General features: G+C 35.8%; 1 protein-coding gene across 1 annotated transcript in view; it reads left to right on the top strand.

The window, feature by feature from the left end:
• The first annotated feature begins 685 nt into the window (after nucleotides 1-685).
• Nucleotides 686-12,355, top strand: part of LOC150082374 (uncharacterized) — a 60,105-nt gene continuing 48,435 nt past the window's right edge. The window contains exons 1-3 of the mRNA XM_090380528.1: nucleotides 686-728; nucleotides 1,370-1,440; nucleotides 11,804-11,903. Of these exons, the coding sequence (XP_090236654.1) occupies nucleotides 703-728; nucleotides 1,370-1,440; nucleotides 11,804-11,903 (197 nt within the window). The 5' untranslated portion in view covers nucleotides 686-702. The remainder of the gene's footprint in view (nucleotides 729-1,369; nucleotides 1,441-11,803; nucleotides 11,904-12,355) is intronic.

Below are 12,355 nucleotides of genomic sequence, written 5' to 3'. Positions count from 1 at the left end.
CTTCAGACCTCTGCAGTGCAGTCTATTTGCTATATCATTTCATATCATTCAAAATCAGAAATTTATGCAAATATCCTAATGGATTTTAATATTCCAGGTAATAGTTTTTCCTTGCCAATTTAATAAGTAATTATGTTTTTAAAAGTGCATTAAATATAGAAAAAGCTTGGTAATAATTTCAAAGCTTGCTTCGCATTTCTTCAAATTAGTCTTGAGAGTTGGAAAATAATCATTCATAATAATTGCCATTATGCACCAACCCAGTAAACGACAGAATACTTTATTAAAATAAAATTAAAATATAAATATGAAATTAAACTTAAAATAAATTCAATATACTGTGATAAAATTAATAAAAAAGAATAAAGAACATTAAAATAAAGTGAAACACTAAAAATACTAAGATTTTTACTGGGTTTCTGCATTGCAATGCAGTGCAGGGTGGCCTATTATGTTTAGTGTTTTCCATAACTAGTACTATTTCTTCTTCTTAAACCCCCCCAAGCTCAGCCACCTGGCTAGAATTACAAAATTGTATAAATTTGACATTTTGTATTTAACCCCATTCTGTAATAATGTGTGCTTTTTTTTGTATCTGAGAAATTAAATAACTTGACAGTTATTTGCTAATCAATATTTTTACAAAAAAAATAAATACATATTATGTTTTAATATCTTTCAGAATTTTTATTTGAAGGACTCATGACATGTCATGAATTGCTCTTAGAGTAAGTAGTTTTTACATGAATTATTCATCATATTTCTATATTTATTAGATCTTTTACTTATTTTGTTATTTTCTTTGAAAAGTATGTTTTGGAGTTGCTATTTCCCAAGTAACACACTTGGAAAATAGCAACTTCAGTATAACTTAGACTTGAAGTTATACTGAAGTACTACCAGAACACATGTATTACAATTTATAATCATTCCATGTATTACAATTTATAATCATTCCATATACTTTTCTTGTCTTTCACTAAATTCATATATCCTGGTTGGTATAAAATCCTAGTAACATCTCAGAAAAATCATATAGGTACTAAGCTTTTCTTTATTCTTATTTTTTTTATTTTTTGGCTGATGCTGTATAAGTTTGCTTTCTTGAATTTTGCTAATATTAAACACTGTTCAGCAATTCATATGAGGTTTGTTTTTCAACAGTGAGCTATGTTCCCTGTTGAAATAATGAGGAAGTAAATTATTCTGTATAAGTTTTGAGAAACTTGCCGATTTATTTAACATGTTAAAACAAACTTTATAAAGTTTCAAAGTTTGTTTTTTTTATGTTAATGCCATTTTATTAAGGTATTTTTTTTAAAATCTTAATGTCATAATTCTATTTATTCACAATTCTCTCTAAATACAGATCTCTCTTTTGCTGCATCTCACTGTTTACCAAGTATTCATCATTTTTTACAAGAAGTCATGCACTGTATGGTAAGTAATTCAAATATTGTTAACTGTATACATGTAACTTATAACAAAATAAAACGAAAGTAACAATCAAAAATATTGTTTTCAAAGATGTAGCATAATCCCATATTATTTGCTAAGAATTATAAGATCACCATCTTGTATTTTCAAACAAATACAGTAACCCTGAGTAAGGCATGCAAAAAATTGAAATTCCTCTGTGTGCATGAAAATTTTAAAAATCAGGAAAAAATAATTCAAAATTATTAATTTTTTGATGCAGTCCTTATTGTCAATCTTTTGTGAACAAACACAATTGTGAAACATAAAAATAAAACATATTCTTAATTAATTTTTAAAATTAAAACTCCCTTTAGACCTGTCAGTGAGCAAATGCAGATTTTAAAAACCGCATGGTTCAAAGAATGCTGAAATTATATGCCAGCCTGTCTATAACAGGAGCATGTGCTGCATGAAAACTTGAACTGCACATGTCAACGGTTTGGTTCCAGATGATGCATCAATATCACAAAGCCAGAGGGCATTACTGACTGGAGGAAAGTGTGAGGCAGTAGAGTGAGCTTGCTGTCAATAGCTGTACATGACAGATGCCAATTAGCATGTGCATATAATTGCATTTAACTTAATCATGAATTTTTCCTATGTGATAACAGATATTTTTGGAATTTTCAATGGAGAATTCAAAGAAAACATTTTCAAAAACAGATATTATGAGGCTGTCCACACGGCTTTCAGCTATGTAGACGGCTCCTAATAGCTGTCCCACTGGCTGTCTGTTCCATCCATACAGTTATTTCAGTTGTGTGGCCACAGTATGATTAAGCACAAATTGCTGAAATATTGTCAGGATCAAATTGACCCTGCTCTCCTAACCCACGGTTAAAATCTGTACCTCAGGAACAGAGATGTGCCAAATTTAAAAATTTATTGGATTATAGAGAGGTACCTAGTGTTTGAGCAGTTTTAGAGGAGTACATTTCAATAAATATTGAGCACAAACTGAAATTAAACTATCTTGTGCTTTCATCTGCTTTTACGGGTAGCTGTATTTAAGCTGCATGGACAATGCAGTGATCTTAATTCTCACAGCAGAGTAAACTTGCCTTTGTAATAAATTTCCCTGGTATTGCATTACTTTTAGCAGATAGCTTTAGCTGTATTAAAACTTTGAAAACTGAATTCATATATCATATGATAACTCACATCAAATAAATTTTTTTACAACTATTTGCTTGCATATTATCATAAGAACACCTATGTAATGAGAGACCATTTATTTCTGAAACAGGTTGTCATAGTAATCTCATCTTTTAAACAAATGGTTAATTAACCTTTTGGAAAGGCTATGTGTTTTAAAATAGTACAGGGTAACTCATCAAGCAAGTACATTCTGCTGTGAGAATTAAGACAGTTGCATTATCTATGCAGTTTAAATTCAACTGGGCTCCTTAGCTGTTTTAAGCTTCCCCAAAAACAGTTGAAAGTATAAAGTAGTACGTGAGCATCTTATAAAGAAAGAAAAACCACTCATTTTTGTATAGATTCTTAAAGACAAATATGATCATTGATATGAGTGGCACATTGCTTTCTGTAATATGGGGGTTATCCAAAAAGTAATGTAAAAAATTAGGTTAATTTAAAATGAATTTATTTTATAATTTACATTAAATAAGATGGCTGCCAACTTTCAGATAATTTCTGTTTAATCTGCTAAAGTTCTCATGCATTGGGTCATGCTGTACTCAACACTTCTGAAGACAGAAATCTTCATCAAAAATCTGTCATGGCCTTGATATTGGTGACCCAGTTAATTGCATTTGTTTGGGTCAGATGTTCTGGAATGTGGGGTTCAATTGGACTGAGCTTGTATATTAGGTATAGGGAGAGGTTGTTGTAATTAGTCCATCAATGGAGTGGTTGAAGCAGTTCAGCCAATGTTTCTTCAACTTGGAGATATATCATCATCATCATTGCAAAGATTCACATCAGGACTATAAGGAGGTGAGGTAGTGCTTCCTGCCTGTAATCAGCAAAAACAAGCTATACAGACTGTGTGATATGAGGCCTTGTGTTATTTTGTGTTTGAGCACCCCTTCTTCCAACATCTATGTCTGCTTCTGATGAATTTTTGTGGTGTAATTTCTGATGAAGAAATGTCGCATAGTTGTCTCCAGTTACTGATCTTTCCAGTGGCACATGATCATTGGCAATATTGCCTTCATAATCATATACCATGATGACCTTTTTTTTTTTCATTTTTGATTGTTGCCGGTGACATTTAGAGTGGTGTGATGATGATGGATGCTTCCACTGAGCTGATTGTGGTTTCAGGGTCAAAGTTGCATTAGCATTAGCATTAGTAGAGGCATTTGATGCAAGAAAGCAAGCTTATGCAGCATCAGCCAAAAAAAAAAAAAAAAAAAAAAAAAAACCCACTTCCACTTCACCCCTCTGTTCGTTCAAAATACCTGTGCAGCTGAGCCTTAAACTTATTTAGGCTATCAACCTCCACCACAAGGGATGGAAGTCTGTTCCACCAACCAACCACCCGCTGGCTAAAGGCAAATTTCCGCACGTCTATCCTACATCTGTCTTTCCTCAATTTGAATTTATGCCCTCTCAGGTGATTTTTCTGAGCTAGAGGAAGAATCCCATCAGCATTGAGCATGCTTAAACCATTCAAGGCTTTATACACCTCTATCAGATCACCTCGCTGGTGCCTAGTCTCCAGACACTGTAATTTGCAAAACTTAAGCCTTTCTTCGTAAGAGCACCCCTTTGTTCCATTCACTAATCTTGTTGCCCTTCTCTGTACTCGTTCCAGCAGCTCTACATCCTTCTTGAAATGAGGTCTCCAGACCTGTATACAGTACTCTAGGTGTGGCCTGACCATCGCCTTATACAATGGAATAATCACCTCCTTATCCCTGCTGGAAAAATTCCTGTATATCATTGACAATACTCCATGAGCTACTCTTGCAGCCCGTCTGCACTGCTCAGAGAACTTCATATCTGCCTGCACAACCACCCCCAAGTCCCTTTCATTCTCTACCACTGTCAGTGTAGTACCACAGAGTTGATACGTTGCTCTGGGGTTGCTGTTTCCCATGTGTAGTACTTTACATTTATCAATGTTAAACTTCATTTGCCACCTCTCAGCCCATCTGCTCAACCTTTCCAGATCCTGTTGCAGCAGCATAGTGTCAGTAGTGTCCTTGACAACCCTGCTAACCTTTGTATCGTCCCCGATATACCATCATCAATATCATTTATAAATACAGAAAACAATAATGGACCCAACACTGAGCCCTGAGGGACTCCACTAATAACATCAGTCCACGATGAGCAGTGTCCATTGATTACCACTCTCTGTCTTCTCCCCCTCAACCACCCCTTTATCCATAGCAGCAATTTGCCTCCAATGTCACACTGCTCCAATTTGTGTAGCAGTCTTCCATGTGCAACAGTATCAAAAGCCTTTCTAAGATCCAAGTATATAATATCAAAGTTATTCCCTGCATCCAGTTCCTTTGTGACTGCATCATAGTATCCAATCAAGTTGGTCAGGCAAGACTTCCCCTTAACAAAACCATGCTGTGTCTGAGCTATAACTGAAGTCTTGTCTAAATGATCCTGCAGTGCTTCTTTAACCAGTGCCTCCATTAATTTTCCTGGAACAGAAGTTAAGCTCACAGGTCTATAATTACTTGTGTCAGCCTTTGATCCTCCTTTGTGAATTGGAGTCACATTTGCACATTTCCAGTCTATGGGTACCTCCCCTGAGTCCAAGGAAGCTCTCATAATTATGGCTAAAGGTTTGCTTACTTCCTTTGCTGCCTCCTTTAATATAACTGGATAGATCCCATCCACCCAGGGTGCCTTTCTTGTGTTTATCTTCAACAATTTCTCCTCCACTTTACTCTCAGTTATTACAAGATTATCTAGCTTACTGCTAGAGTTGAATACACCTCTGGAATTCCCCTCGCTGAATAACTCCTCATGTTGCATCCATGTCTTATAAATTGCAACTATCAAATGCATTTTGAAAACTCTTCACTCATTCACAATTTCTTTACACTTTTCTTGTCATTCGTCTGACAGCAAATATTCTACCCATTGGGCAGTGACCTTTTGTTTTTGTAACAGCTCAGTTAAAATTTGGTCAATAGATGATTTCAGTATTCCAAATTTATTTTCTATTTCTTCACAGGTTATACGTCTGTCTTTCTCCAAAATGGTGTTAATAATGACTGTCAATGTGTGTTGTCCATAGATTTTCTTGGTCTACCCATGTGTTGTCTTTTAACACTAGTCTGACATTAACAAACCCTTTGAGACCAATGTGAAATCATGCCATGACCTTCTGTTCACCCACACACACTTTCTACAACAATTCATAAATTTGTGTGGTGTGACCACAAAGTTTCAATTTTGATAAAGATATTTGATTCTGAAACTATATTCTGACCTTCAGCAATATCACCATCCATTTTTAAAAGTTTCTACACAAGCATTCATTGCAGGAATGTTTGCAGTTTACCTCAACTGCGTTGAGGTAAACTGTTTGTGAAATTGTGCTAGATTGTAAATTACCAGATTTTAAAGAATTCCAGATTGTAAATTAGTAACAGTATTAGCCATATAGTGGAAGGAAGCCACAGTGCTTTTGCTGCACTGGCAAAAAAAAAAAAAACCAAGTAGATAAGAAAATGCAAATTATATGCTTCACTTCTCACACAGGTAACTATCCAGTTGACCTTTGAATTTCTTCAAACTGTCAGCCTCAACTACCTGTGAGGGCGACTTGTTCCAGCAATCAATGATTGGCTGTCTAAAAGAAAACTTCCTACAATCTAATCTATACCTCAACCCCTATAATTTGAATTTTTGACCCCTAGTTATGGAATTCTTTATAACACTGAGAATTCCACCTTCATTCATTTTATTAATCCCTCTCAGAGCCTTATAAACTTCAATCAAGTCACCTCTGAGGTGCCTGATTGCCAAGCTCTGTAGTCCACATAATCAGAGTCTTTCCTCATACGGTTGTCCTTCTGCTGATCTCACCATTTGAGTTGCCCGTCTTTGGACCTGTCAAGAGGCTCAATATCCTTTTTTCAGTTTCTTTTAAAGAAATTGAAATCTGGATCAGTTGCCAGATTTTAAAGAATTCTGAATTGTAAAGTGCCAGATTTTACTGTGTTAACAAATATTTCATGCTCTCACTTTTCATTAAATGAGAGCATGCTTGATACTTGTTGTTAAAGTCCCTTTAAGACTTGTTACAATGAGTGCAACGAATATACCCCTATTAAAGGAATTTCTGGAACCTCTCATTTTTTTTTTCCTTTGATTTTTTTGTGGATCTCTGAAATATCATGAATTCTACTTTTTTGGTATAAATTTTAATTTTGGGAACAGGAAATTGAGCTGGATGTAAAGTACAGTGGTACCTCGGTATACGTCCACTTTGGAATAAGTCCAACTTGATATACGTCCTGTTTGAATGCGAAAATTTTGTTTGGTATATACGACCTTTGTTTGGAATACGACTCGTGTGCATCAAAATGAGTCACGACACTGCGCACTACCCTTGTTTACCTCTCTCAAGACAAAGCCACAACTCAGATGCCAGATCTTAACCCCCTCTCCAAAAACCGAATAAAAGCCAACCAAGGACGGACGCTTGCACAGTACGCGCGCTTGTCCTCACTCGGCTTTCCGAATAAAACTGACCAAGGACGTGTGCGCGCTTACATCCTCGATCGACTGAATTCAGTTTTTGGAGAGGGGGTAAGATCTGGCATCTCTGCCACGACTGCCCACGAGCGTCAGTATGACAGTTTCTACCATTCAGTGAACAGCCCACGCTATAACTCACCGTGAATTTTCACGTGATTTTGTGTTTTTTCGCGTAAATGTTTTGTAAATTCATTAACCATGAGTTCTAAGAAAGTTAATGAGAAGAGCCAAGTAACGAAGAAAATGGGGCAGGATCACCACGGAGGTTAAAAAAGAGATTGTTGATAAGTATGAAGGTGGCATGCATATCCGGGACTAGGCTGCTGCATACCGTATGCCGAGAATGACGGTATTTACGATTGTGAAAAACAAAGACGTTATTAAATCTGCTAGCATTGTGAAGGGGGTGAAATCGATTACCAAACAAAGATCAGGGACATTGTATAATATGCCAATAACAATGGGATTTATTTTCATGGGAACGGATTAATCATTTTCCCTTTATTTCTTATGGGAAAAATTCATTTGGTATACGTCCTGTTTGGTATAAGTCCAAGGATCTGGAACGGATTAAGGACGTATACCGAGGTACCACTGTATAGGGAGAGTGAGAACCACAACTGTATTGCCCTTGGAGAAAACTTTTAGCAGATTTAGGTACGGAATGGTTAGGTTCACTTGAATGCCAAGTGAAATTTGATCATGTTTTGGCAAAAGACTCGAGGTCTTGACTGCTACCATTTGAGCAAGAGTCAAGTTGAACTTTTCAAAATTGAATATGAATTTATTAATAATTGCATACAATTGTTTTAAACTTTAATGATATCAAAAAAAACATAACTGGAGATTTGGATGCAAGCCAATTTTTGATATATTTTATTCTTGTCTTGAACAGCCTTTGCGCTTTTTTTTTTTTTTAAACCACATTTTAGATAACAGTGAGAGTTTAGGATGGAATGGGGAATGAATAAGTTAATCCTTAACAGAAATAATTTTAATTTTAAACTCCTGATTCTAATATTTGTTCTGATCTCAAGCGGAGAAGTATTAGAATTTGTAAATTTAAAACAGTATTCTAACCAAGGAAAAAAGAAGTAGAAATCATGCAAATAATCCCATTTAGTATTGTTGTAATGCCAAATAACTTGAGGCTAAGAATGGCTGTAGGACACTGGCTGAATTAGTTGAAGTAGTACACCACTTCTTTACTAGATTGCTGTATTGAGCCAAAGCAGCTCAGTAATATGAATTATATTATAGACACAATGAAAGTTGTTTTCAATCAGAAGTTTTCCTTCCATATATATTGCTTGTTGTTCATTTAGATTTGATAGATTTATCTATTCACTGTAGAGGCATATGATGCCTCTACAGTGAATTTTTTTTAGTAGATTTTTAATAGAGGCATATGATGCAAGAAAGCAAGCTTATGCAGCATCAGCCAAAAAAAAAAAAAAAAAAAAAAAAAAAACCACTTCCACTTCACCCCTCTGTTCGTTCGAAATACCTGTCCAGCTGAGCCTTAAACTTATTTAGGCTATCAACTTCCACGACAAGGGATGGAAGTCTGTTCCGCCAACCAACCACCCACTGGTTAAAGGCAAATTTCCGCACATCTATCCTACATCTGTCTTTCCTCGATTTGAATTTATGCCCTCTCAGGTGATTATTCTGAGCAAGAAGTAGAATCCCATCAGCATTGAGCATGCTCAAACCATTCAAGGCTTTATACACCTCTATGATCACCTCACTGGTGCCTAGTCTCCAGACACTATAATTTGCAAAACTTAAGCCTTTCTTTGTAAGAGTACCCTTTGTTCCATTCACTAATCTTGTTGCCCTTCTCTGTACTCGTTCCAGCAGCTCTACATCCTTCTTGAAATGAGGCCTCCAGACCTGTATACAGTACTCAAGGTGTGGCCTGACCATTATACAAGTGAATAATCACCTCCTTATCCCTGCTAGAAAAATTCCTGTATATCATTGATAAGACATGAGCTACTCTTGGAGCCTGTCTGCACTGCTCAGAGAACTTCATATCTGCCTGCGCAATTACCCACAGGTCCTTTTCATTCTCTACCACTGTCAGTGTAGTACCACAGAGTTGATACGTTGCTCTGGGGTTGCTGTTTCCCATATGTAGTACTTTACATTTGTCAATGTTAAACTTCATTTGCCACCTCTCTGCCCATCTGCTCAACTTTTCCAGATCCTGTTGCAGCAGCATAGCATCAGTAGTGTCCTTGACAACCCTGCCAACCTTTATATCATCTGCAAACTTGGACATTAAGTTTGATATACCACCATCAACATCATTTCTAAATACAGAAAACAATAATGGACCCAACACTGAACCCTGAGGGACTCCTCTAATAACATTAGTCCACAATGAGCGGTGTCCATTGATTACCACTGTCTTCTCCCCCTCAACCACCCCTTTATCCATAACAGCAATTTTCCTCCAGTGCCACACTGCTCCAATTTGTGCAGCAGTCTTCCATGTGCAACAGTATCAAAAGCCTTTCTAAGATCCAAGTATATAATATCAAAGTTATTCCCTGCATCCAGTTCTTTTGTGACTGTATCATAGTATCCAATCAAATTGGTCAGGCAAGATTTCCCCTTAACAAAACCATGCTGTGTCCGAGCTATAACTGAAGTCTTGTGTAGATGGTCCTGCAGTGCTTCTTTAACAGAAGCACTGGAACAGAAGTTAAACTCACAGGTCTATAATGACTTGTGTCGGCCTTTGATCCTCCTTTGTGAATCGGGGTCACATTTGCACGTCTCCAGTCTGTGGGTACCTCCCCCTGAGTCCAAGGAAGCTCTCATAATTATGGCTAAGGGTTTGCTTACTTCCTTTGCTGCCTCCTTTAATATAACTGGATAGATCCCGTCCACCCCGGGTGCCTTTTTTATGTTTATCTTCAACAATTTCTCCTCCACTTTCCTCTCAGTTATTACAAGATTCTTCAGCTCACTGCCAGAGTTTAACTCACCTCTGGCATTCCTCTTCCTGAATAACTCCTCATGGATGAATGTAGATGCAAAATACTCATTTAGTTTGTTAGCCACCTGAGCAGGATCATCAACAGTTGAACTCTCAATATCCAGTGGACCAATCTGATTCATCCCTTTCCTTCTAGAGTTTACATAGGTAAAGAACTCTTTGTTGTTTTTCTTTGTGTCCTTTGCCAAGGATTTCTCATAATCTGCCTTTGCCTGCCTAATCTCTTTTGTGACTTGGTTACAAACCTGCTTATATCTGTCATAGGCTTCTGTGTCACGTTAATTTATATGTATCCCATGCATGTTTCTTCTCTGTCATATGTCTCATTAGTTCATCTGACATCCATTTAGGCCTAAACCTTGTACAATATTTCTTAGTTGGTATGTAAAGCCTAGTAGCTTCCAAGATAAGTTCTTTGAATGCTTCCCATTTTGAATTTGCTGTTGGTAACATCTTCAGTTGGCCCCACTGTATAGAATTTAAATACTGTCTCAGACCATCGTAGTTGCCTTTACGAAAGCAATAACCCTTCCCTTTACCCCTGATGGTAGTTACCTCTTTGAGTAAATCCCACTTCAGCACACTGGGATCACTGCCACCTAGTGGTTCCTTTATCTGCAGATTCTTAATGCATGAAGAAGAATGAATGCTGTTCGATACAAGGTTTCTAATTAAGGCTTCTTGTTGTACAGTTGATATTATAGTCCCCACATGCATTTAGTTACTGTATTAAAATGATATAAAAATATACTTAAGCTATATGTTACGTGTTTAGGAGACAAGTAGCTCTGAAACTGGTAAAAGTAGTGCCTTTGATGATGTTATTATCAAATAAGTCTCAAGCTGTTTCAGTACCTACATTGAAATAGTATCCTGCTTATTAGAATGTGCACTCTATAATAAGATGCACTTAATAATGTGATTTATTATTATAAATGCAATTGTAACTCCCACATATAGTTATCTAATTTATATGGCTAAGCTATATTATTATTATTATTATTATTAACCATATGGTGCAAGGAAGCCTGAGGCTATGCTGCACCAGCCAAAAAAAATTTTCTGAACTACCCCGAGAGAGAGAGAGAGAGAGAGAGAGAGAGAGAGAGAGAGAGAGAGAGAGAGAGAGAGAGAGAGAGAGATATAAAAGGGAATCACCAAGGAAGAGAAGAATGATGATATCCAGCTCAGGACCCTGGGTGTGCCAAACCCATACTCACCAAATGTGAGCCCCTGGGGTTAAATATAAATTAGATAACAGCACATATGAGTATTTATTTATATTATGATTAATGTAAATAAATGCATTTTGGTTAATATTAAAAATTATTTTACTTCATTATAACCAGATAGATTGTTCCAAGTTTAATATCTCTCATTTAAGATTTTTCTTTAGATACAAAAAAACCTTTTCCCCACAAACATTGAAGAGGTATTTTTCTGTAATCAGATTAGTGTAGTTTTATTACATATGGTGTAATATTTTTATTTTTAAACTCTTGTGATGTTATCAGTTATATAATTATGACTAATGTTATTGATGAAATTTATCAACTACCTAATTATTTTTAATTGAAAATATAAGATATTGTTTTTTTTTTTTTTTTTCCCCAGGCATGGAATCAGTGGTACGATCTTCTGAACAGCTACTGCGATTAAAGAACTGGAGATTAGCTACGGCTGGGTTGAAGTTATTAGCAGCTATACTTATTAGGTAAATTTTTAATTTTTTTCCTTTACTTGGAAGCAAAAAAATAAAATTTTATTATTATTATTATTTTTTTTTTTTTTTGGCTGTATTTTGCACCCAAAAATATAAATAAATAATAATAATAAAAAAACTTAATTTTTACTTCCATGTAAAGTAAAGCTGTATCTTGCACGTGCCGCTTCACTCAATAAATGAAAAAAAAAAAAAAAAATGAAATGTATCTTGCACCTAAGACAAACATTGATTCAGGTCTAATATTGTGGTTCATAGAAAGATTATATACAGTACATAAATTAATAAATCCAGTTTATTTACAGAAAAAAATAGAATTACCTAAGAGCCAAGCCATGGTAAATACCAGATTTAGCATACATACAGTGTTTTGAGTTTTGTATATTTAATACTGAGTCTACATCAGTTGGTAAAGGCGCCTCCGTAGCCAGGTGGGAAGGAGC

The sequence above is a fragment of the Mastigoproctus giganteus genome, chromosome 8 (genome assembly GCF_048544385.1).
Source record: "Mastigoproctus giganteus isolate SK-2022 chromosome 8, ASM4854438v1, whole genome shotgun sequence".
Classification (NCBI taxonomy): Eukaryota; Metazoa; Arthropoda; class Arachnida; order Uropygi; family Thelyphonidae; genus Mastigoproctus; species Mastigoproctus giganteus.
This window is presented reverse-complemented; position numbering and strand designations above follow the sequence as displayed.